General features: G+C 41.0%; 1 protein-coding gene across 1 annotated transcript in view; it reads right to left on the reverse strand.

Annotated features, from left to right (window-relative positions):
- Positions 1-726: 726 nt before the first annotated feature.
- SLC35B4 (solute carrier family 35 member B4) overlaps positions 727-27701 on the reverse strand; it is a 39155-nt gene continuing 12180 nt past the window's right edge. Inside the window, exons 2-10 of the mRNA XM_043872557.1 lie at positions 22265-22378; positions 18177-18279; positions 16732-16781; positions 13733-13814; positions 13453-13513; positions 11745-11854; positions 10087-10162; positions 7008-7083; positions 727-5970 (exon numbers count right to left, since the gene is read on the reverse strand). Coding sequence (XP_043728492.1) covers positions 5724-5970; positions 7008-7083; positions 10087-10162; positions 11745-11854; positions 13453-13513; positions 13733-13814; positions 16732-16781; positions 18177-18279; positions 22265-22378 — 919 coding nt within the window. The 3' untranslated portion in view covers positions 727-5723. The remainder of the gene's footprint in view (positions 5971-7007; positions 7084-10086; positions 10163-11744; positions 11855-13452; positions 13514-13732; positions 13815-16731; positions 16782-18176; positions 18280-22264; positions 22379-27701) is intronic.

Genomic DNA, 27701 nt, shown 5'->3' on the forward strand with positions numbered 1-27701 from the left:
GATAGAGGTAGGGGATTAAGAGATACAGAGTTCTATATATAAAATAAATAAGCTACAAGGATATTTTTTACAGCACAGGGAATATAGCCAGTATTTTATAATAACTATAAATGGAGTATAATCTATAAAATTTGAGTCACTAGGTTGTACACCTGAAACTAGTATTATTGTAAATCAACTATACTGCAATAAAAAAGAAAAAAAGACTGAGTATATAGTAAACTGCTTTGAAAGTTGCTTCCACATTAAGATTCATTTAAAAGCAACAGATGGAAGAAGAGAGCTGGCCATTGCAACGTTACAAAAATCAATGTGTTTCTATTAAGGCAAAGAGGTTTTGAGAGATTTGCTACGGAAACTTACTGCCAGGAACCTCTAAAACCTCCCAAAGTAAGCCAATCCTCTTTAAATTTCTGAAGTAGAAACTGACCTGTAGCCGGGGAAGTGGTTTGTAATTGACCCAGCTGCCAGGCAGCAGAAGATAGGTTGCTTACGATTGTGGTAAAATGTCCCACCACTGTACAAAGCAAAAACTGTGGAGCTTTTGAAACAGCACCCAAGCACTTGAAAGGTAATGGTGATTGGAAACACCTGCAAGATATTTATCACTTTTATTAAGAAACAATGATTGTACAATTCAAGATTAAAAACCAGGTGTCTGATGAGTTGTTTCAGAAGGCAGAAATTTGCTCTTTATAAGAAATCATGGTAAAAAGACTCATTCAATTTGTTTGGCAAAAACATTTTATTCACAAAATCTCCCTTTTCTCCATAACTCTCTGCTCAAATAACTCAGAAGGCTGGAAGCTGACATTTGATATTTACACAGCTCAAAATCTGAATACTCACTAATGTCTTAGCTGTTCTACATACTCTACTACTGTCTAGCCACCGCGCCCCGCCACCCCCCCCCCCCATCTTTGTTCTTAAATCACAATATGAATGAAGAGCTCAGAGGCTGGAAAAATCAAATCCCCATCCTCTTTCCCCAGCCCCATGCCACATAATCTGTTACAAAATCCTACTTTAAAAATCATCCTCTTTTGGGGGAGGATGATGCCATTCTCTGGAATGAAAGCAACTAGCACAGAAATGACTTGTGATTGCAAGCAACACACAAAGAACATTTTCATCACGTTGGGGAATAATTACTGCTGCTCCTGGTTCACGGAGTCTTCTTTACATCTCAAAAGCTATAAATAATCCAGTGTGCCAAAGAATCATTACAACGTTTACTTTAAAAAGTATGAGTCTTATTTCTTCTAAATGGAGACTAAGCTTTCCTCCCCCCAACCCACCTATGGCTGGTACCCCTGCAGCTTGCCTTACTTGATTGAAATTGAGGGCATTTGTTAGAATGCTGAGTGATTTTAAGTAGGTAAATCTCCGTGTGATTCTGAGGAGACAAAGAGACAATGAGCTTAAGGCATCAGCCGATGCAAATCCACTATACCAGCTTTGGAGATGTAAGGGGACACCCCAAGCAGCCTACCCCAAAAACTTTTAAGCATCTTTAATGGTACCCTGAGGGCCTCTGCTTGCGCTGAGCATCGAGTGATGCAAGGTGCTAAATATGTAATGCTCTGCCCTCCTCCCACTGGCAACAGGAGAGCAGAAGGCAGCATACGCACAACTCCTGGTGTGCATCCTCCCTTCCTTCTCTGGCCTAGAATCGCAGGAATGTTGTCTTATTTGCTTTCTTGCTGACCTACTGATGAAGGGTGGGAACAGGTATCAAGAACCATTAGAAGCTTTCTCAGAAACCTGAGGGAGTAAGAGATCTTGGCGAGGATTTATTTATTCATGAGATGCAAGTCAGATCCTGGTCCCTCCCTTCTCTGCAGTGCCGACTGTAAGGAAGGCGCTAGAAAGAGCACACACAACTATAGTGTCTCCCAGCCCTGCCTGGTACACACCACATGTATGCTAATGCTTATTATTAATTTTACTGACTGTTTATACTCATTTCCAGAGGTCACACATCTGTAATAAAAATGGATTTTATCTATATTAACAGTTCTTCCACCCTAAGACTGAACTCTCATAGGTAACTTCCATGCACATTTTTCAGAATAAAGCTATTGAGACCAAAATGCTCATAGTTCTAGCCAAAGAGAAACAAACTACAGCAAATGTAGGATCTTGATTTCCTATCTCCATGTTAGGGTGTCTTTCACTGTGCATTTATGGAGATGCTCAGATCTTTGCTACATTGGCTTATGTGCTAGCCCACCAATAAGCGTGTCCCCCAGCCCAGAAGGAATTTATTGGTTTACAATTACTCCTGACCTAATGTGGCCCACCTCCCCTCACCATAGACATTTGGCACTGCGAATGAAGTCAGCTAGAGGTAGGGTAAAAAGAGCAAAAGATGAAAACTACTGCTTCCCAAATATAGACAAGAATGTGGTAGGATTGGTAGGATTCTCCACCCCACTTTGAGCTTTAACAGTATATAAACATTTGTACATTAACCCTTCTTGTTCTTACTCATCTACACATACATTCTCTCTGCCCGATATTTGCATCTGTATATAGACACACCCCTAGTATCAGTGCTTAAAACAATGTGTAACAAAATACATGCTACACAGATATGTATATCCTATAAAAATCCACAAAAGACACCTAGAGGCCCCAAAGAATAGAGGCATAAATACAAGATTATAGGTGTCGCTCAGTAGAAAACTATGCGAGTAGCCAGAGGCTGCTGAAGAAATTGGAGGTAGGGGTTAGGATGTGAAAAAAAAATATGCAGAAGGGAGGAAAGGTGCTCAGGAAATGACACAAGCTATTATAATCCTTACAAAACACCAGGTAATCTTCCCAGAAGAATGGAAGGGGTTTGGTGAGGTTGGCAGAGATCAACTCAGCTTCTGTGTTTTTCTTCACTGGACGCAATGACCAAATTTCAGGGACCAGATTCATTTTGGGTAACTGTGCAGAAAGAAGGAAAAGACTATCCAGATTGTGTCCAAATACTTCAGAACTTGACAGAAACTTATTAAATGGATTAATGGTTTCAGCTGGATGAAAAAGAAAATAAAAGATCAAAAATAAATTCCTAATAAAAAATGAAAAAGCACTTATAATACAACAATGGAACTGTGGTAAAGGATATGCAGACATTAAATGAAATAACTCAAATATCCCCAATTTGCTCCTTTTGCCTAATTTATGACCCTGGTCAAGCTATGAAGTGAGTTCACAGGTACATTTACACACACAAAACTTGTGTTTTCTGGCTAGTCATTTGCTATTTGATCTTTGCTCTAAGGGTAGAGTTTGGGATGCCTTAAAGATCAATCTCTTTTGTAAACAAACCATACCCTCTCTCTCTGGGGCACAAAATTGCACGGTTTTGATCCAGAGAAAGAGGAGAGGCATTTAACAGACATTTCTTCTCCAGTTACAGATGAGGTGGATCCTCTATAAAATGGTTTATTTGCCCTTTTAACAGGGATTGAAATCAAATTCAACCAGGATTGAAAAAACAGTTAACCAAGGGGAATAAACTGTTTTTAAAATGTATTAATTAGGATCTGTTAGCTATATTTCCTTATATGCAACTACTGGAAAGAAAAACCAATTCCCAGGGCATTGTGTTCTTACATGCACTCATTTCATTATATGAGTGCCCTAAGCTATCCATACCCATCCTCCTATGAATAAGACCAGCAGAAGTGTTTAGACTGAGAGAAACACATACTCCGTACGCCAGAACCTAAAACCTCAGGAACCCAGTTAAATGCTGTCTGTGTACATCAACACTGTTTCAATTACTAAAAATTGTAATATCTCCTATCCACATTAAAAAAAAAAAGTGATACTATTTCATGTAAAGCTGTATAGTTATCCTGTCAAGACTCCAGACGCGTAGCAATCAAACAGTCCCTGGGGACAGGTTCTTTTATTATACAGTAAGAAAAGTAGCTTTTGTTCTTAAGAGGCTATTTAACACATGGTATTTATAGCACCACCAGTCTGAGAAACTCTACATAGTTCAAAGAAATTAAATACCTTTTGAGTCCATGAACAAACTCACACTTAATTCAGCATCTTTTAGTACAAACTCTCACCGGCACAGCACAGCTCTCAATGTCCAGAACAACAAATCGATCTGAAAACCCTGGGGCTTAGGTGGAGAAAGAGTATCCATAACGTATGTAACAAAAAACCCGAGGCAGCTTAACTGACCTCCCCCAAAGTGACCCAGGGTTTCTAGGACACTCATCTCAGACCCCATCAGAGAACAGCTCCTGATAGTGGAATAAACATATCATACCCTGGGTGAGCCCAGGAGACCTGGAGAGCCACCTCTCTTGATTTAAGAACACAATCTGTGCCCAGCACAGAAGGAGAGGCTTCTATGTGCAAAAAGAGACAGGCTGGTAAGTCTGATGGACCCCAAAGCACATACCTGATGAGATGCAGGTTGGGGCTGTTGAAGGATGAGGAAATAAAACACTGACTTTAATGTTCTCCTCTCCACGCAAGTGATCACAAACTATACAAGAGCATACATACCCCTACACATGCCACCCTAACGCTGTTCTTCTTTCTCAAAATTATCCCATGGGAGGAAAACCAGACCTTTGAAATGATTAGCAAAAGGGTGGGAGGCAGGTTTCTACATATAAAAAACACACTCACCCCCAAACCCAGCAAGAACATTCAGATGCCTTGTTTAAAAAAAGAAAAACCTTCTATTTCAGTTGTGGTTTGGCCTGACAAACCACACCCACACGTACTGAATATATTGGTTTACCCATTAGCCTGACTGGTCGTAACTCTGAAAAGAGCTGCCAGGCAGAGATGAACCTTTCTGATTAAGGAGCGTTTCAAAGACTTAACCTCTCTCCCACATGGAACCCGCCCTGAGTGCCTGGCTGGGTGCAGAGGCGGGAGAGCCCGTGGCTCTCCGAGTGCCCTCTTTGCCAGTTTCTCCTGGGTCCTCCTGGCATCACCATCTAACCTTGAGGCTAAATGACTCAGACAACTGAGTGAAGACAGAGAGCAAAAGTCTCTCTCTCCCAATTCACACAACTTTTCTTTAACACTGCGCCATAGAGAACTGCTGCAGTTTGTTCTAAGTACAGAAAGCAAAAGATATGAAAGCACATGACTGTTGCATAGAGGGGAAAAAAAGGAAAAACGTGGGAAAGGGTTCGCACCAGTCTTGCCCCAGTGTCACAGGGCACACAGGGACACCTGCTTCTTGCCCGACTCTCGGGATAAAGCCCAGCCCCACCATCCCCAGAGCCTCAGTTCTCTCGGCCATTCAGTTGTTCCTGGTGAGGGTGCCTGTAGCGTCAGACTTAAAAGTGCAGCTGAGGGTGGCAGGGTGATGGAGCAAGGGGACGAGGCCCCCGGAGGAGGATGGCTGTTACAGAAGAGAATCACCAGAACACGGAGAATCTTGTCTGAGACCACGGATATAAAACGAGTAGCTCTGGGGACTCAGAATTCAGTAAGCCAGTACAGTGCAGAATATTTTGGTAAACAAAACAGAAATAACAAATGAACAGGGCTACCCGATAGTGAAGAACCGTTCTCTTTTCTACTCAGGGTCCACAAATGTGCGTCTGCAGAGCCACGAGAAATGAGAAGTCCCTCCCTCTGAGGGTTCCCTGGTACACGGCGGGTAATTCAGCATTAACCAAGGTGAAATGGCGGCCAGGCCCCGGCCCATCAGCCTCTGATGTCTCTACTGCAGGCCGGCCTCAGTTCTTCTTCTCCTCCTTCTGAGGCTGGCCTTTGGCGGCCCCCAGGTTGTTCCACACCTCTGTGTACATGAGGGTCCCAGTGAAGACAAACAAGGTGCCCAGCCAGTGCCACAGGGTGAAAGGGTTCTGGAAGTACAAGATGGAGAAGATGAGGCTGACGAACTTGCGCAGCGTCACGACGAGGGTGACGGTGAGGGAGGCGCATTCTGTGGTGAGGATGAAGACGCCCCGGATGCACACGTACCTGGAGGGGCGGGGTTAAGGCGGTTTTCAGTCAACAGCCAGAGATTAGCGGGAGAACCCTCTGGCCAGGTGCATGGCTTCAACGTTCATATCCCAGGAACCAGAAAACAGGGCGTCGGCCACGGCTGCCCTGAGGCTCCTCCTTGGGAGAACACCCTGCAGAATTCCTATCCTGCCACACGATTTGTGGATCCTAACTTGAAGCTGCCTGAAAACTTCCTATGATACTCATTTGGGATTTTTTTTGGATTCTTCCCATAGTTTACAGTGAAGGTCACCTCCCAAGTAATGACAGAAGGTAACACTGTCAGTAAAGGTGATCACATCTCCAAAAAGGAACTCTGTAGGGCAAGCATATGAGGTAACATCGAGGAATGAGGTCAACCACAATCTGTTCCATTGTTTCAAAGGCTCAAGGGTTTTTCTAATGGGCCTAAGGTGGTTCAAGGGCTTTCCTTGTGGCTCAGCTGGTAAAGAATCCGCCTGCAATGTGGGAGACCTGGGTTCGATCCCTGGGTTAGGAAGATCCCCTGGAGAAGGGAAAGGCTACCCACTCCAGTATTCTGGCCTAGAGAATTCCATGGACCGTATAGTCCACTGGGTCACAAAGAGTCGGACATGACTGAGCAACTATCACATTCAAGGTGGTTCAAAAGAGCCATTTTAAAAATTAGGTCTTATTTAATTTGAAATTTCTTGCAGAATTTTGTGGCAGCTTGTGAAATATCCTAGGATACTGGAAAACTCCATGTAGAAATCATAGAGTATTTCTGTCACATACTAATTCTTAGTTACCCACTGACTTCTCTCCCTCCACCCAAAGGTTTTCCTTCCTGGTGTCTAATGACTTACTGACCCTCCACACTGCCACCATCTCTTTGCTCCCTCTCCCTGCAACAAAGGAGTTCAATGGATGGGCCTGTCTCCTCCTTACTGCAGAATAGATCAGAGCAAAAGCGAAATGCATGTCACTGCACCGTTAGAAGAAAAAACATTTCTGTGGCAAAGTAGCACATGGCAGACGAGTGCAAAGGATACTGAGTGATGACATTCATGAGGAGGTAGAACCACATGATGGGCACTGTCACACCAATGACTGGAACCTGATACAGTTCTGCAGAGATTGAGAGACAGTCGTTATCACTTTGGACAGCTTATGTTTTCATCCCTTTGAACACAGTAACACAGATGAACATAGTAGAGATAGCAACATTTTTTCTCTTGCAAATAGACTTGGTCATATACTTTACTTGCCTTGATTCCAGGCTACATTGTCCTTAAGAGTCATTACATTGGTTTCTTAAAACAAATTATATTTTAACTTTAAACTCTTTACCTTTCACCTGACTAGGACCCCACTTTACAGAGAAAGATTCTGCAACACAGAGAAGTTCAAAATGATATGGTCTTAAGTATACTTGTCTTAAGATACTTGTCTTGAGAGACAAGCCCTAAATAAATGCCATTTGGAAATATGCTCAATCCTACCAGTAATCAAAGAATTCTAAATTATTACAAGGCTGTATCATTCTATATCTATTAACTTAGCAATTAAACACTTATAGTAAATAATATCCTGATCTGGCAAGGTGGTAACAGAACTAGCAGCCATTCAGTGGGTGGTAGTATAAATTGGTGTTTTCAAAATCAATTTCACAATAGGTATTAAGTGGTCATAAAGGCACTGATTCTTATTCTCAGGAATTCAGTCAGTTCAGTTCAGTCACTCAGTCATCTCCGACTCTTTGTGACCCCATAGATGGCAGCCCACCAGGCTCCCCCGTCGCTGGAATTCTCCAGGCAAGAACACTGGAGTGGGTTGCCATTTCCCTCTCCAATGCATGCAAGTGAAAGGTGTGGATTAGTCCTAGTTAATTCAAAAGAAGAAACAAGTTCAACATACATTGTGGTGATGTTTATAATAAAGGAAAAACGAAATCAGTCACAACGCCCAGTGATAAGAGCAAGGACTGTGTAAGCAAAGGTACTTTAACTAGATGTGACATTATACACTTGATTTAAAACAAAAATCACAAAGATTATATATAGTCACATAAAAAATGCAGAATGAAAGTGAAAAAGAAAGTGTAAAATTATATTTACACAAGGATTATGACTGTGTGAGAATATATGTAAATAGTGTCAGGATGGAAACTGGTAAAATGAAATTAGCTCATGTGTAGGGCAACAGAACTGTAACTTTCCTTCCTTGAAATACATTCTTATGTTTAGTTTTATATAATGAGGCTTGCACAGTAAATATATGGGAGGAAATAAAATATTCAAGATCAAAGAGAATAAGGACATAGTAATCCTTGAAGGCTCAGTCTTTTTATATTGCTAAATTGTTTGGGAGGCTTGAATTATACGGGCTTCTCTGGTAGCTCAGACAGTAAAGAATCTACCTGCAATGTGGGAGACTTGGATTCAATCCCTGGGTCAGGAAAGATCCTCTGGAGAAAGGAAAGGCTACCCACTCCAGTACTCTTGCCTGGAGAATTCCATGGACAGAGGAGCCTGTCCATGGGGTCACAAAGAGTCAGACATGACTGAGCCACTAAAACTTTCACTTGAATTATACAGCATAACTGAGTAAAGTCTAACAAAGCGATGCTGAAATATGGTTAGTAAATGAACATTAATTTTTTTTTGCAAAAAATAAAAACATATATACATATAAATAATTTCTAAAATTCTATGTCTGGACTAATGGGAAATCCCAATAATTTAGTGTTCTATTGTCTTTGAAATACTTGGCAAGTACTGAAATGAAAAGAAAGTCAACAAATGCTATTACTGTATAATAACTTGAGAGATTCACTGTATCAGTTTGCTGGGGAAAGAAAATCCATATGATGTACAGTATTTAGACGGATGTTCAGTTTCCTTGCAAATAACAACTTCATCTGAGACAAAAAAATGTATACTTAGGAATGGTTCTAAAGAAGTTGAAGGCAGATCTTAAAAGATTTTTTTTAATAAAAATACCCATCCCTGTGACTTCTAGAAGGAGCATTCAAGTAACTAAATCAGTATTAATCTCAAGGAACTTGATAATGTATTTATTTCAACAGCCCTGTGCTATATGGGGTCTCTTAAGAGACCTTAGAAAACACTGCGTCAAAAATCAGCTGTATGTCAATTATATCTCAATTTTTTTTTAAAGTCAGAACCAACTGAGTAATTCAGAGCCTTAAAAACTTTCTTACATGCTGTCATCACACACTTTTTTGCAGGCAAATGGGAGATACAACTTTGTAGACTCAGAGAACAGTTACAACTTCACAACTTGTGACCAGATAGCAAACAAATGTTTACTGAGTCCCTACTGTCATTCTACAAAACACACTTACCATTTTAGGCCTGAGCAACATAAAGCCTTAATTTTAAAAATATTTGTTCCCTGTGTATTCATTTGCCTGTATAACATGCTCTGTCTTTTAGTAAATAATCAGATTATATTGGGTTGACCAAAAAGTTTGTTCAAATTTTTCATTACACCTTATGGGAAAACCTGAAGGAATTTTGGGGCCAACCTAACATTGGTAATTTCTTTTAAGTTAACTAACAATTATTAGCTAATGTATTAAACAGCCACTGTAAAAAGTAATAGCCAACTCATACTGTAGACACCTGAACTAATTTTTCTTATTCTTGCGGCCTATCTACCCCGTTGTCGTTTCTGTTCCTCCTTGCTTGGAGGCAGCTCAGCCTGTATCTGTGAGCAGATGTGCCTTTCCTAGCAGAGAGGGAGGAACAGGAGGAAAGAAGCTGGACTGCTGTCCAACTTCTCATGGCTCCAGTCACTGCAGTATTATTACTATTTGTTTGCATTCTCAGATCATCATACATTCCCTATTCAAATGCAAATAGCACACAAATTCCAAAGCAAAACAAAATTTGAAGATATTGTCTTACTTCATTGGCAAATAATTGAGAAATGCCTGCAAAAGCTTTTGTTGCTGCAACCACTGATTAATGGCACTGTATTTCAGGAAGGTGGCATGGGGATGGGTGATCTGGATATGATGAAAACTGCAGAGGTGAAGTCACGAGTAAAACTGAGACGTTGCCTCTGAAACTGTCAGGTAATTCTACTGGATAACCCCAAACTCACCAGAATTATTGAACAGAACTGCATGGTCATAAATGTCAGAAGCCAAGAAGATGAAACCAGGAAGTGGAAGGGCATGCTAGGGAAAGAAACATTTCATGTAAATTTAAATGCCAAAAATTACAGAAGTATAATATAGAGTATCTTTTACAATGATTGGAAGTTTTACAAGTTGTGTAACAAGAGATGTCAAGAAAAACAAGTCAGATTTGTTAAAAGTATCCAGTGCTTTTAATAGCTTCCCAGGTGGCACCAGTGGTAAAGAACCTGCCTGTCAATGCAGAAGATGTAAGAGACACGGGTTCAATCCCTAGGTTGGGAAGATACATTGGAGAAGAGAATGGCAACCTACTCCAGTATTCTTGCCTGCAGAATCCATGGACTGAGGAGCCTGGTAGGCTACAGTCCATAGGGTCGCAGAGTCAGACACGACTTAAGTGACTGAGCACATACACAGTGCTTTTAATAAGCCCTGTATACTTTTAATAAGTCCTGACACTGTATGGCGTGATATCAACCTGCGAATTACAGTTCTTGCCCCATAGAAGCTGATGGTCATTACAAAACAATAGAGCCCGCATCCTTTCCTCAACAAAAGGGAAGGGGAAATTGAAACACAGTCATTCTGCCCAAAGGATCTGCCTATATCTTACTGTTTTTGAGAATGGTTAAACAATATAACAGATTTAAAAATTATATGGAATGTGAAGGCAGATTTTAGGAAGTTCATGAAACTAATGGGAGAGAGACTAGAGGACAATATGAAGTAAGGGGAAAAAAATGAAGAGAGAGAGAGATTGAAGAGGAAGCAGAAACAATAGGTAAGCAAAGATTAACGTGCCTGACAACCACCCACCCACCACCACCACAGTAAACATTTACTAAGGAATCACAGTAAACATTTACCAAGCAGTTAACTATGTGCCAGGTACAGTGCTAAGAAAACATGGGAACCAAACAGAATGCTCCTTTATTTTTTAAACTCCCAGCTACATACTGTAGCTACAATTAAATATCTCAAATTGCTTGTCTGCAACTTCAGTTCAAAAGGTTTACAGGGAAGGATTCCCTGAGGTTGCTGAACCTGGAGGCAATGCTATCCCTGAGACCTTGAGGACCTGGGCATTATCTCAACAGGAAAGAGTGGGGAGAAAGAAGAAAGCTAGAGAAGGTGGCTCTAGATCAGCAATTTCAAATAAGAAGCGAAAGGGCATATAATTAGCTAATTAAGTTCTCTATCAAAGGAATAAAGCCTGTCTGAGCAGCTTACTCTTCAAACCCCATCCTCCCCAGTTCTCCCCAATTCCTGCCTGCACATATTTTCCTTGGCATAGGGCTTTTGAAACTTCTGTTCCCTTTCCAGGTTTCCCATATTGGTTTTAACTTGATTTCATCTTTAGGAACATTGGGTTCCTTATCTTCTGGAGAAGGGAATGGTTGTTCCTGGTTGTTCTGTTCACACTGACTGATAGCAATCATTTCTTGTAGAGAACTACGGCAGGCTATTAAAAGTGCCAAAGTTAGTGGGCCCCAAAGCAGTTTACTGGATAATAAATTGATCCTTCAACTACATCAGAAAGATAGTATATCATACTTGAACTAATATACTACAAAAACAACTCAGTAATTTTCCTTTTCCCCAGGTTCAAGAAATTGCTTACATTATAAAACAAAGCCTCCTTGGAGTGTTTCCCGAATTGTTTGTACAGAGTCTCTTGGAAAATACCCATCCTTGCGGACATCAGAAGAGCGAAAGTCAGTGCCCCAATGCCTGAAAAGCAAACATGGAGTTACAGAATGCCCGTACTGGCTAACTTCTGAAAAAACATTTATTCTTTTCGTAAAAAACATTTATTCAGTTCTACAAATATTATACACTAAACACAGACCATGTACGAAATTTAAAAAGAAATAAAAATCAACCACCATATTACCATCCAGTCCTAAATAGTTTGCTGTCTTTCTCTGTATATGTTGCTTAGAAATTGGGTTGGATAAAAAGTTCATTTGGGATTTTCTAAGATCTTACAGAAAGCCCAAAGGAGATTTTTGGCCAACCCAATAGATACTTTATGCTGAAATGGGATCATAATTAGTATGTAATTTCATATCTTTTTCTTCATGATCTGTTTCCTGTATTTTCCTTCAAGTCATTCCATTAAAAATGTTTTCAAAAGTATGATTTAATAGTGGCATATTAGTCTATCATGCAGACTATATCATACTTAAATGTCTTACAAGAGGAGAATGGTTAGATTACTTCTAATTATTTCATCATTAAAATCAACGTACATCCTAGTACATAAATCTTTAAACAAAATGTTGATTATTCCCTTAGGAAAAATTCTTATAAGGGGGATTACTGAGACAAAGGTTGTGGACATTTAAAAGCTCAACACATAATTTTTTTTCCCAGAGAATCTGTGTCAATTTACCATAAACAATTTATATGAATATGGCTACCTTACTGCACCCTCAGCAGCAATGAGAATAATCAATATCTAGCCAATATAATAGACCAAAACAAAAAGATACTACATTTTGGTTTCAGTTTGCATTTCTTTGTTTAGTAACCAGTGAGACTGAACCTAAGTTGATTGAATATTAATTCTATGCCCATGAATTGTGTGTTAAAGTCTTTTATTCTTATTGGAGGAAGTATCTTCCTAATAGTTTATAAAGCTCTTTCTATGTTAAGAATAGCGACCTAAAGGGATAAAGTTGCAAAGTCAAGAAGCAAGGAGAATCCAGTTCTTCCACTGCTACTTTTCTTCCGTTTGGTCAGTCTCCATCTCTTATTGCTATCACTGACTTTGCCCTCTGTATAGGATATAGCGAGGGCAAAGCTCTATAGGAGTTGTTTAATTAATTCAACAGAGATATCTGTATTTTTCAAAATTACCCAGGAGATTCTGATGACCAGTCAGGTTTGGGAACATTGCCATATGGAAGAGCTTATGCAGAAAAGAAATCTAAGATTTAGAAATGGGTCCTACGGAAATTTAAAGAGTCAACTGCTGTAATGTGCCCTCCTTTTGTAGAAGCTTCTGCTCAGCAAACCGATCATAAAGAAATGGATGACACTCCCATTGTTCCCAGAGAGTATGATGGGCAACTAGACACAAACTTTTCTTTCTATACTAGTGGCAACCAGGAAAAACATCCATGTTGTAGAACACGCTACCATGAACACAGACATATTAGTTTCTTCAACCCTAAGGTTCAGAGATATATAGTCCCAGGTGCCTCTCTCTTCCATGGCATAATTTGTTCAGCTGAAGCTTCTTGCCAAGAAACATATCCCTTAGGAGAAAACTCTGAAAACAGAACTGCAGAGGCAATTAGCTTTACTGTAATTACTGTACTTGCCTAGTAACCACCATGCAAATGCCTGGAATCCATCATTCTCAGTTGAGCTGGACTGGGAAGTCTAGGAAATAAGAAAACATACAAGGTACAGAGACCAGAACTACAGGCAAGGGGCCTTGATACAAGGAAAATATTTATGTTACCTATTTCCCTCTGTAATTCTCTTTCAAAGAAGTAAATCCTTGTAAGACATGAGCACTTACATTTATTGTATCATTAATAAGTACCTGGGCACCCCTGGTGAGTAGTGACTAGAAATCATTTGTGAACAGACTCTTACCACCTGCTTTGCTGACATGAAAGTGCAAACAAATATCCCCACAGACACCAGGGCAATGGAGGTATATTTGAAGATACTGTATCTGCAAAAATAAAAAGAGCACAGATATGAATTTCCGCATGATGCTGACAGTAGGATGGTTCACGAAAGTACAGATCACCAAGACATGATCAAGAGGATCACTTCTCAGCAGAGTCCACCTACGTCCGTGAGTGAAAGAGTCAGAATACTGACTTGTTTCTAGACCACACCCTTTCTGGTACTGTCCAAGACTTGGTACACCAGTAGACTGTTTCATCAGAAAACAAAAAAAGGCAGATCAGGCACAACAACCCATTCTGCTCTTGTGTCTAAATGAAAGCCTGACAGATCTTAATACGGAATTCCTGTTGCTTTTCCTGGTTTCTAGGGCCCAAACATAGCGTGAAGAGACACAGCATGCAGAGGAAGGACAGGACGGAAGGACTGCCAGGACAAGCAGCAGGATTCCACACTCAGAAAAGAATTCAACTGTCCCTTTTCGGGGCGGGGGGAGGATGTCTTAATGTCTCTGAATGACTTAAACATTGTTTTTAAATGTTGGCATAGTTGGATAAAGTGAGTAATACTAAACCAATAGGACTGTTAGCAGGAATAACGGTGGCATTTCACATTAACTAAAATACTAAATAGTATTTTAGTTAATACTATTACTAATACTAAATACTAGTTTAGTATTAATAGTATTAGTATTAGTAATACTAATACTAAAATAGTATCAATTAACATCCCTCTCAGGCTCTTGGTGATGAAGCAAAAAGCCTCAGGCGACGTTTAATGTAAAGACGTTAAAACCTTACATCTGAACTTTGCTACTCAAATATTTTGTATAGTGCTGGTCACAGTGTGTCAGAAAAAGGCCAACAGAACTGGCTAAGGGGAGGGGCAAGGAGCCAAAAGCACTACTCTAGAGAAGAGGGGTGGGCGAGGAGACAGCCATTGCTGCAGCAGATGTATAAACAGACGGGAACTCTTCAGTCTGCAGTGATCAGAGAGAGAGGTCTAAAATTCAGGTCTGAACAATCATGAAGAACACAGTTAAGGTGAAGAGAGGTTTGGTCTTCAAATCCTGGAATGGGGAAAACACTATAAACTTGAAGGGATACTACTGAAGATAAACAAAAGGAGATGATACATGACTAATCCATGATATAGATAGTTAGCTTAGAGAAATGTCTGCTCCAGTGGGTAAGACCCACTGGAGACAGTCAAAAAGAGCGAGAGAGAGATTCAAGATGACAGACTCAGAACAGATTCTTAAGGAAAAATTAGATGTTTGATAAAGGCCCCTGACATTTGGGGTATGTCAGAATACTAATATATTCCTTTTATAGTAAGTTCTTCTATATCCCTGCTATGCACCAAAATCAAAGGTTATAAAGACCACAGGTCTGTCCCAATGTGAATTTTACACTACCAAGAAGCACAGGGGTCACTTCAAAGGTAATGAGCCTGAGCATTATCTCTGTATGCTTGAACAGAAGAGCCTAGAAAAGCAATCAACTACAAGGGTGCTCTCATCTGGGGAATATATGAGCCTCGGGAGATAAAGAGCTCATCACCAGGAGCCAGCAGGACAGGACAATTATCCTTTTTATGACCCAGTCCTTTTTACTTAAAAAACCCTAGGTTCCCATGCTGAATTGACAGCTACTTTCCAAGCTGGCACAGAGTTCCAATACTGGGGTTGGGTATGGACTACATTGAAAACCTGGCACCAACTCATATTTTTGGTCCTAACAGTGAGAAGGGACTTTCCCTAAGAAACGGTCCAGCCTTAGAAACGTGCTGTTTCTGCCCCTTGCGCCCCTCTTCCTTGGGTGTGAGGGGGAGGCTCTGAATGAAGGTGAGACACAAATCCCTGGAAACAGCATCCCAGGTGCTGCTACTTTTTTTTTTTTTAAGATTGTTTTTTGATGTAGACCGTTTTTAAAGTGTTTATTGCATTTGTTACAATATTGCTTCTGTTTTTTGCTTTGGGATCATGTGTAATCTTAGCTCAACCAGGGATGGAACCCGCACTGCCCAAATTAGATGGCGAAATCTTAACACTGGACCTCCAGGAAAGTCCCTCATGTACTTCTGATACTTCCCAACTGTACCCAGAGAGAGCTGCTCGTGATAGTCACAAAGACCAGTCCTAAAACTTTTCCTTGCCTCTTCTTGGCCACTTGGGCCTTTGTTAGGAATCTTCTTTGTAATACGTATGATTATTCCTTAGTTTGCTATGTTGTATGCTTCCTAGGAGAGCTCTGTCCCACAGAACTTTGGTAAATCTGGAAATGTTCCACACCTGGGCTCTCCAACATGGTCACCACTAGTCACACATGGCTACTGAACATTTAAAATGTGACTAGAGAGATGGAGAAACTATATATTTAATTTTATTTACTTTTTAATATTTAAATTTAAGTGTGAATAGTCACATGTAGCCAGTGATAACCACATGGGACAGTGAAGTTCTAGATCAATTCGCTTCGTAAGTTATTGTTTTTATGTAGTTGCGAAGTTGTGTATGACTCTCTGTGGACTACAGCTTGCCAGGCTCCTCTGTACATGGGATTTCCCAGACAACAAGCCTGGAGTGAGCTGCCCTTCCCTTCTTCAGGGGATCTTCCCAACCCAGGGATCGAACCTGGGGCTTTTGCATTGGCAGACAGATTTCTTTACCACTGAGCCACCAGGGAAGCCTGGCTTCACACGTCAGTATGGTACTCCAGATTTAATGACAAGAGTCTATTAATTCTACACAGAGAAAATGCTGCTCCAAAGATACAGGTGGGGCCTCCTCCCTGATCCACTGCCTCAGGAATGGGCCTCACTCTCACAGACAGAACCAAGAACCAAGGCAGATGGCCAAGAGCAAACTTATCACCACTCTGAGAAAAGGAATCCAGACAAAACTGTGGCTGGGGCTCAACTGACCCTTCCTATATACAAAATAAAAGAGCACTGCTTACCTTTTTTTCAAAATGATAATTCCTAGAATCATGTTGGCAATTAGAGAACCCTGTAAAAAGAGACAACAGTTTTAGTGCATGAAGGAAAGAAAATAATGTAATTCAAGACAAATATGAACATAAGACAAGAGGGAAAAACAACTACAAAGATGGAGGTTAGGATTAATAATTAGTGAGAATCACTTGTTCTTAGGACAGCAAAAAAAAAAAAACAAACTATAAAAATCTATCATAGAAAATAATAACACCTTTTAAAGATGACATTAAGAATAAAAATGATCAATTCCCAATATGGTCATAGTTGAAGCCAGGGCTAGCAGGAACATTACAGACTTATTTTTGGCAGGTTTTCTAATTAATTATTGTTGTCGTTTGTTGTTTAGTTGCTAAGTCATGTCGGACTCTTTTGCGACCCCATGGACTGTAACCCATCAGGCTCCTTTGTCCATGGAATTCTCCAGGCAAGAATACTGGAGTGGGTTGCCACTCTCCTGCAGGGTATCTTCCCCACCCAGGGATTAAACCCAGGCCTCCTGCTTGACAGGAGGATTCCTTCCTACCGAGCCACCTGGGAAGCCCATAGAATTCACAGGAGCCTTTAATAAGCTTCTCCTCAGCCGCTGTTCGACTGAATGAAGTTGGGCAGGGACCTCTTCTCTTCTCTCGAAAGGCATCAGTCAGTCAGCAAGTGTTTACTGAAAGTCTACTCTGTGCGCAATGCTCTGAAGGTCATCTTAGTTATTATAATCAGCTCTGGAAAGTTCCTTTAGGGAATCTCACATTTCATCTCACAAAAATCTCAGGCCACACAAAAAAGTTATTATTCCAATTTTCACCCATTTTGCATTCCTCTACAAGCCTAACTACATTCCCCTTTGAGTTTCTCTCCTGTTCTCAGGAAACACTCTGTCCTTATTTATACACAAACTAAACGAAACTCTCCCACCATGCCTGAGGCAAAGACGAAAACCCCTGCTGCTCCGGGAGAAACCCTACCTTCCTCAAGAATTTCCCTTTGGCTAATTATTTCAAGTCTCTGCTTTCAAAAAACAGCAGAAAAAAGAAGTAATCTATACCACATACTAGAAGTAAATATAATTTTACAGAAGAAACAAAAAGTGATGAGAAAAAAGTTAAATAACATTCTTAGCAAGACTGAATATAAAACCGACCAGAAAATTAAAGGCAAGATCTGTTATCTGAGGAAATTTTAACTTTGCTTTTATTAACTGCCTATAAGCCTCTGATAAATGAAAAGTAAACCATCCACCTTCACATTTTTATCTTTATGCCTTCCATCTCAGATGAAATTCAGCCTCTTTTCATTCATCCATAAGACCTAGTCTTACACCCTAGACTTTACTTCCTATAGGAACTTTGAATTTAATGGACCCGCTTAACTTCATTTTCCAGAGGAACATATGCATGTGAGTCTGCAGACTTACAGATCTAAATATCATGTGCAGGGGCATGGCGATGTTAAGATTCAGGGCGTAGTTGTTCACCACGCTGACAGTGAAGAACATGGTCACCATTACGGCGTAGTACCTGAGAGGCAGAGACAGCAGTTCATCATCACATAGGGTCTACAATTTCAAGAAAATCAAGTAGACTAGGAAATACATATTTTTTATTTTAAAAGTATTGTGCTTATCTTCTCTGTGTTAAAAGACTGTATCACTATCACATGAAGTCAAATACCAAGTATATATGAAAATACTTCACAAAGCTAGACTAACACAGAAAAAGTTTGAACTATAGAATGTGTTTCAAGAAACACTATTTTAATATTCTTCCATAATGATAAAAAACAACAACTTAAAAAAATTTAGGAACTCTAATCACTTAGAAAGATAAAGGGATAAATACAAAAGAAAAAATTTTATATTTGTATGCCCCCATTTTGAGCTAGAAAATATTTAAGATGACTCTCATATAAATCAGCTTAAACCATTTAAAATGCTTTTCTCTCTTGGTAGGCTAAACATCGGCAATTTCATACAATTCAACCTAATATATTCAAAATGAGAAAAACTGTATTTGAAGTATCAATTCGGTTACTCAGTTGTGTCTGACTCTTTGCGACCCCAAGAACTGCAGCACGCCAGGCTTCCCTGTCCATCACCAACTCCCAGAGCTTGCTCAAACTCATGTCCATCGAGTAGGTGATGCCCTCCAACCATCTCATCCTCGGTCGTCCCCTTTTCCTCCTGCCTTCGATCTTTCTTAGCATTAGGATCTTTTCCAATGAATCAGCTCTTCACATCAGGTACCAAAAGTATTGGAGTTTCAGCTTCAGCATCAGTCCTGCCAATGAATATTCAGGACTGATTTCCTTTAATTGACTGGTTGAATCTCCCTGCAGTCCAAGGGACTCTCAAGAGTCTTCTCCAACACCATGGTTCAAAAGCATCAATTCTTTGGGGCTCAGTTTTCTTTATAGTCCAACTCTCACATCCGTACATGGCTACTGGAAAAACGATAGCTTTGACTAGATGGACCTTTGTTGGCAAAGTAATGTCTCTGCTTTTTAATATGCTGTCTAGTTTGGTCATAGCTTTTCTTGCAAGGAGCAAGCATCTTTTAATTTCATGGCTGCAATCACCATCTGCAGTGATTTTGGAGTCCAAGAAAATAAGGTCTGTCATTGTTTCTATTGTTTCCCCATCTATTTGCCATGAAGTGATGGGACTGGATGCCATGATCTTAATTTTTTGAATGTTGAGCTTTAAGCCAACTTTTTCACTCTCCTCTTTTACTTTCATCAACAGGCTCTTTAGTTTTTCTTCACTTTCTGCCTAAGGGTGGTGTCATCTGCTTATCTGAAGTTATTGATATTTTTCCCGGCAATCTTGATTCCAGTTTGTGTTTCATCCAGCCTGACATTTTGCATGATGTACTCCACATATAAGCTTAATAAGCAGGGTGACAATATACAGCCTTGATGTATTCCTTTCCCAATTTGGAACCAGTCTGTTGTTCCATGCCTGGTTCTAACTGTTGCTTCTTGACCTGCATACAGACTTCTCAGGAGGAAGGTAAGGTGATCTGGTATTCCCATCTCTTTAAGAACTTTCCACAGTTTGTTGTGATCCACACAGTCAAAGGCTTTGGCATAGTCAATAAAGCAGAAATGGATGTTTTTCTGGAACTCTCTTGCTTTTTTGATGATCCAGTGAAGGCTGGCAATTTGATCTCTGCTTCCTCTGCCTTTTCTAAATCCAGCTTGAACATCTGGACGTTCTTGGTTCACATACTGTTGAAACCTCACTTGGAGAATTTTGAGCATTACTTTGCTAGTGTATGAGATGACTGCAATTGTGTGGTAGTTGAGCATTCTTTGGCATTGCCTTTCTTAGGGATTGGAATGAAAACTGACCTTTTCCAGTCCTGTGGCCACTACTGAGTTTTCCAAATTTGCTGTCATATTGAGTGTAGCACTTTCACAAATCATCTTTTAGGATTTGAAATAGCTCAACTGGAATTCCATCACATCCACTAGCTTTGTTCGTATTTGAAGTATTGGGTTGGCCAAAAAGTTTGTTTGGTTTTTTTTTTGTAAGATGTTACAGAAAAACCTGAATGAACTTTATGATCAACCCAAAGCAGAGCTAAAGAATTCAGGGCAAATGTCAACAAGTGGTTCCATATTCTTCAGGAAGTGTCGGAAGTCTTTGAGCACAGAATCCCATTCTTTTACCCCTTTGCACATCTAGAGAATGTGACACATTGAGTCTCAAGTTACCTTCCCTAACAAGAACCAGTTTTGTGTTCCTGGTGAGGTAGTGGGCTCTCTGCCCTCAAGGCAGCCATGCCAGGGCAACATTAACCCAGTTTGGGAAGTTTGAAGAGCTTTACAATGAACGCAGAACCCAGTAATACACACATGCAGAGTTACTGCTAAGAGCAATTTCACAGCTTCTGAATAACAAACTTAGTGATTCACAAGCTTTTTTGTCCAATTTTCCTTGTCCTGTCTTGAAAAGATGCCATTTGGAGATAGAGTTCATCAAGTTCTTTCAGGATAATTAATTCCAACTATTCCACATCACTGCCTACATATTGCACTGCCTAGAAATTGCTTGTGGGGATGAATGACATGAGCAAGATGTTGATTATGCCTTCACAGACAGAAAATAAAATAGCCAGCACAAACTGCACACATGGGAGAATGGTTGTTAGGGAAGTTCATGGGGAGCCTCCAAAGGCAGGTTAGGGAGTTTGGGCTTAACTCTGAGTCCAGGGGTGAACCCCAAGCGCTTGTGAGAGTGGGTGCTACAATACAATGGTAGGAAGCTGACATGGAGGGACGAACAGCTAGGTGATGGGCAGGAGATCAGCCTGCTAGGCTATTAGTATAAAAGTTACGGCAAGAGTGGAAATGTTCTTGAGCTATGCTACTGGCTGCCAGAGCAGAAAGAAATAATGGAAGGAGAAGGAGAAGAACCAGAGGAATCAAAAAAGGTTGGGGCTTCTGCTCTAATGTAAATGCTGGTCTTGGAAGGAGAAAGTTTTATACAGATACCAAAGCCACTGGGGGATGGGGGTATTTATCCTACTAAATACTCACAACTGGATGGATCACACTCTGTCTCTGTGTGCATGTGTCTTTTGTTTTTAATTGAACAACAGGACCCAATGTATAACACAGAGAACTCTACTCAATATTCTGTAATAGCCTATACAGGAAAAGAATCTGAAGAAGAATGGATATATGTATACGTATACATATCTGTAACTGAATCACTTTGTTGTACACCTGAAACAAATATATTGTTAATCAATGCTACCCCAATATAAAATAAAAATCAAATTTAAAACATAATAAATACACTTTGATTTCAAGTATCTCACAGCAAGAACACTGTTTTTCAATACAATGTTTATTATAAGATCTGCCCTGTTTCTATTTGGCCCCATGAATATAATTACACAAATTTGGACTAATGGATGGAGGTCTGGAAATAAGAATCTTACCTTAGTTTGCCATTCATTTTGTTCTGATTGAGGTGAAATTCACATAACAAAAAACCAACCATTTTACAGTGAACAATTCAGTGGTGTTTAGTATTGTGTTGGCCAAAAAGTTTGTTTGGGTTACAGAAAAACCAACTCAATATATTACAATATTGTGTAACTACCACTTCCATCTCCAAAAGCCATTAGTTTTTTTAAAAGTAATGACAATACCACTCTTACCATATTTGGATACCATCAGGAGGATAACACACATAAGTACTTAAAAATTGGTTATCACACTAGGCCTTTAACTGACCATATGCCAGACACAGAAGATACACAGACACACACACATACACAAATGAGTTATTTTAAGTGTTGTGGCAGGAACTGTATTCTGAAAATAGGCTCCCTGGAGTTTCACCACATATTAAATTCAGAAAATGAATTATTCTACTGCTATCTTTGATATAAATCTTATAAAAGGATGCCTCACATTCCTTTTATATGGTTACGAGAAGAAAAGCTGTTAAGTTTTTTAAAGGGGCTAAAAGAAGACTTCAACGTGCCATACCTTATTGGGATAGCTGGACGCTTCCTTCCCAAATCAGCCTCAAAGAGGAAGCCTTCCACAGCGATAAATAAAAACTGTGCAAATGTCACAATGTTCCCACATCCTGGATGTTTCCTGTGGAGTGGATAACAGAAAGAAAAAAAAGCACAGAAAACCGAGATAAAGGGCATTAAGACTTGTTTTACTGATAGTTCAGAATAACAGGGAAGATGGATTTCTATTACCCACTGTCCATCTTTATTTCAGTTTTCATATCCCATGGATCTCACACACACAGCAACAGACCCACAGAGAACATCCATTTTCTTCCTTCACTCTTCTGAGGGTGTAGCAGGCCAGGAGGAAGAACCACTCTGATAATGCTCATTCCGAGAACTATGATACAACTTTCCCAGTGAACTGTAGGAAGTTGGTCATAGGTTCTCATCGGGATCCTCACTTAACCAAGAGGGCTTTAGTCCAGATCCTTGTCAGCTTGGGCACAAAGTCCAGAGACAGAAATACACTCAGGTCTGTAATGATTTAGTTTCCCTTGTGGCTCAGCTGGTAAAGAGTCCGCCTGTAATGCGGGAGACCTGGGTTCGATCCCTGGGTTGGGAAGATCTCCTGGAGAAGGGAAAGGCTACCCACTCCAGTATTCTGGCCTGGAGAATTCCATGGACTGTGTAGTCCATGGGGCCGCCAAGTGACACAACTGAGCCACTTTCACTTTAACCTGTAATGTTTACATATCCTCCCGACCAGGAATGTCCAAGACTGCTGTCAATCAAAGACGCCTGTCAGTGTTGGCCACAAGAACACTCCCTTAGACAGAGACCCCATGGGGGCCACACCTGGCTGGGGGGAGAGGGACTCGGAATCTTACTCTTTTTCTAAGTATAAAGCACAGGATAAACATACAGCATGTAAGTCCATTTATAGTGTATCTGCAGAGGGATGACTAGGGGGAAAGAAATGCCTACAAAGGGTCTTTTGTGGGCACTGGGGGAGGGGCAATGATGAAGACAAGACTGAGGAGCACTGTTACAGTCTACCAGTCTCCACTATCCTTAACACAAATGTACTAGGCACTCAATGTACATCCCTGGACTTCACTGGAACCGCTTCAGTCATCTATGTCAGGGTTGGGGAATCTTCCACAGTGACGCTTAGGAACAAATCTACAAGGTAGTAAAATTCTCTGACATCCCTCTTCAGGCACTTTGTGAAAGTTAGTTACTTAATATGTATGGTTTGTTTTCAGCTTCATTTAGCATCATGTAGTGCTGCCCCATCACTGGAAGAAGGAAACAGTGAGCAGTTGTCTTTGTTTTCCTGAGTCCTCCACAGTCCTCACGTTACCATTATTCCCAAATTATGAAATAGAGCCTCCCAATTCTGTATCCGCATCTTCACCAAAGACATGTACTCAAGCCTAGTGAGTAGAGGGATTTAACAAATATTATATATTAAAATAACGTTATTTATTAACAACTCCATTCTCTACTGGTGGTGTCGGTGCTCAGTTACTCAGTCGTGTCCTACTCTTTGTGACCCGCTATGGACTGCAGCCCGCCAGGCTCCTCTGTCCACGGGATTCTCCAGTCAAGAATACTGGAGTGGGTTGCCATGCCCTCCTCCAGCGGATCTTCCCGACCCAGGGACTGAATTCACATCTCCTGCACCTACTGCATTGCAGGTGCATTCTTTACTGCTGAGCCACCAGGGAAGTCCCTATTGGTGGTATTAATATTAAAATAGCAATCCCAAGGACTCATCCTTAAATTCACTAAATAAAAATAAACAATGCCAAGCATAAGCCATTCCTGTATAGCACTGTGCTTTCCATCTGAAGCGGAACTGTTACTCCTCTAGGCTCTACTGCTTATGAAGGTTTCCTTGAAAACTACTGCTCTGTGTTCAACGATCTCTTTTGGTACTCCTTATGTTCGAGGGACAGGGCGAAACATGGCAGGAATTCATACATAATCATGTAAGTCATTCCCCTCATTCTAGGAACTAACCAATACTATGAGCCTAAATATAAGTGACAGGAGAGGGAACTTTAGCTTTAGCACAGTGCTCTTCAACTCCGGCTGAAATGAAAGTGAAAGTCGCTCAGTCCTGTCCGACTCTTTGCGACCCCATGGACTATACAGTCCATGGAATTCTCCAGGCCACAATATTGGAGTGGGTAGCCTTTCCTTTCTCCAGGGGATCTTCCTAACCCAGGTCTCCTACACTGCAGGCAGATTCTTTACCAGCTGAGCCACAAGGGAAGCCCAAGAATACTGGAGTGGGTAGTCCCTATCCCTTCTTCAACAGATCTTCCAGACCCAGGAATCAAAGCGGGGTCTCCTGCACTGCAGGCAGATTCTTCACCAGCTGGGCCACAAGGGACTCAGGCTAGGCTGCTCTTTAAAAACCCATAAACCTGAGAAGCCCCACCCTCCCCTGTGGGCTGGGGCCCTGGAATCTGTACTTTTGAAAGTTCCCACTAGATCCTAATGTGCACCCAGAGCTGAGAACCACTAGGGTAGGTCTGGGAGGTGTAGGAGTGTGTGTGTGCATAAGACGCACAAGTCTTAAGGGCTGCCATGGGGCTGAGGGTCCATGTGCTCCACAGAGCCTGTGTATGCCACGTTGCTACAGTCACATGTGACTCTTTGTGACCCTACGGCTTAGAAGCACACAGCGACAAGCAGGATCCAGCTCTGCCGCTTACCTGATGACAGCGGAAGTTAATTACCGTAAGTTTAGTTTTCTTATCTTCAGAATGGGAACAGCACTAGTGCCTATCTCCTTGAGTAAATAAGCCAGTCCCTGAAATGCACTTGACAGAGGGAAAAGGCAAAGAGTAGAACACTAGGATACCTTCAACCTAGGTATAGTAACTCTTCTAAAGACATTTATATTGACCAAGTTTTCTCACCTGTAAAACAGAAGTGATGTCTTTTTAATGTCATAGTGAGGATTCAATGAGAAATCAACAATCACAGGACTCAGTCCAAGAAGGGCTCATTATACTTCTTGCTTTCCCTTGCATTTCCTCTTTACCACCAGCTTAGGCCAGTTCAACTAATGAATAATTATTGAGAACATTCTGCATGTGCAGTTAAGTGCTGGCTGTGAGGGAGCTGCCAACTTAATGAGACATGATCCCTGCCAAGCATGGATGGAGTAAGAGGCAGAAGGAACCCAGTGCCCTGATCCTTCTTCCTGGATGGTTAAAGGGTTAAAGGGTTCATCTTCATGCCTCCAGTCTCTGGGCACTGAGTCTGGCCTTCACTCAAGCAACTGAAGGAAACATGACCTAGAATATTAGGATTGTATGAAAGTTAAAAAGAAACTACTTCAAAAAAAAAAAAAATTCCCTTTAAAAGTATTATTCTTCACAGGATGTTTTAAAGGGCATCATAACAGGATTGGATCAAGATGGCAGAGGAGTAGGACGTGGAGCTCACTTTCTCCCACAAATACATCAAAAATACATCTATGTGTGGAACGATTCTCATGGAACACCTACTGAACACTGGCAGACGACCTCAGACTTTCAAAAGGGCAAGGAAATCTCCATGTAACTGGGTGGGACATAGAGAGAAAAAAGAAAGGAATCGAGATGCGAACCTGACTGCCTGAGAGGGAGGCTGTGAAGGAGGAAAGGTTCCTGCCCTTGGGAAGGGCCCTCTCTAGCAGGGAGATCAGCCAGGACAGAGGGGGAGCTCCGGAGTCCTGGAGGAGAGCACAGCAACCTGTCTGTGAAGGGCAAAGCAGACAGAGACCCGCAGAGACGGGCAGTGCTGCCCAGCCCTCCCCAGACTGAGGTGCTCCCCTACTGGGGTGGGTGGGGGCTGGGGAGTGAGGCTCGGGTTCCAGAACTCAGACTCTGGGGAGAGGACTGGGGTTGGCTGCGTGCAGACAGCCTGAGGGGGCTGGCTAGGATGTGGTGTGCCACAAGCAAGGGAGTGTGGGAAGATGCCTGGGCCCACCAGAGAAGCAAGGCCATTATTGGGAGGTGTGTGAGGAGGTGGTGGGCCCACCAGAGAAGCTTCTTTCTCCGAGTACACTCGGAGGCAGGGCACAGGCTACTTGGACTCTAGGAGTCCTGAGGAAAGAGACACCACCCAAACCCAAAAGAGCCCTCCTGCCAGAAAATATTAAACTCACACAAGCTATGCAGGGATGCTCCCACATATAAATAGCCCTCCAAGACTACAGTAGATAGTTGTTTTTTTTTTCAAAACTCACAGAGTAAGAGGGATATAAGCAAAATGAAGAAGCAGAGGAAACACTCCCAATTAAAAGACCAAGAAGATTCCCCTGAAAGAACAAACAATGACATAGATCTCTTCAGTCTAAAAGACACCAAGTTCAAGAAGGAGGTAATGAAAATACTGGAGAAATTAAGAAAGGCTATTGACAGAAATGCAAATTACTGTAAAAAGGAACTAGAAACATAAAGAAGCAAAAAAAATTTAAAATTCACTTGCCAAGACAAAAGTGGAGCTAAAGGCAATGGACACGCAGAATGCAGAAGAAAGAATAAGTGACCTGGAAAACAGAATAATGGAAATTACCCAATCAAAACAGCAGACAGGAAGCCAAACTGGGGGAAAAAAATGAAAGCAATATAAAAGACTTGTGAGATAATTTAAAGCATGCCAATCGCCAATCTATATATAATAGGGATTCTAGAAGGAGAAGAGAAAAGGGGATTGAAAATGTATTTGGAGAAATTATGGCTGAAAACTTTCCAAACCTAAAGAAGGAAACAGATATCCAGATACAGGAAGCACAGAGAGTTCCAAACAAGATAAACCCAAACAGACCTAGACCAAGACATATTTTAATAAAAATGGCTAAAGCTAAAGAGAGATTTCTAAAGACAGAAAGAGAGAAACAGTCAGCTATAGGGCTTCCCTGGTGGCTCAGTGATAAAGAATTGATCCAGGAAGATCCCATATGATGCAGAGCAACTAAGCCCATGTACCACAACTACTGAGTCCGTGCTCTAGAGCCTGAGGGTCACAACTACTGAAGCCTGCACTTTAAGGCCTGCACTCTACAAGAGAAGCCACCACAATGAGAAGCCCTTGCACTGCAACTAGAGAGAAGCCCCTGCTCACTGCAACTAAAGAGAGCCTGTACAGCAACAAAGACCCAGCAAAGCCAAAAACAAATAAATAAAATTACTTTTTAAAACAAGCTAATTGTAACGGAACCCCCCATTAGGCTATGAGCTGATTTCTCCACAGAAACACTGAAGGTCAGAAGGGAGTGGCAAAACATATTCAAAGTCTTGAAAGGGAAAAATCTGTAGCCTAGATTACTCTACCCAGCAAGATCATCATTAGAAGAAACAAAGAATTTCTAAGACAAGCAAAAACTAAACAAATACAGCAATTTTAAAAACTACCCCAAAAGAAATATTGAAAGGGCTTCTCCAAATAGAAAAAAA

The sequence above is a fragment of the Cervus elaphus genome, chromosome 18 (genome assembly GCF_910594005.1).
Source record: "Cervus elaphus chromosome 18, mCerEla1.1, whole genome shotgun sequence".
In the NCBI taxonomy this organism is placed as follows: domain Eukaryota; kingdom Metazoa; phylum Chordata; class Mammalia; order Artiodactyla; family Cervidae; genus Cervus; species Cervus elaphus.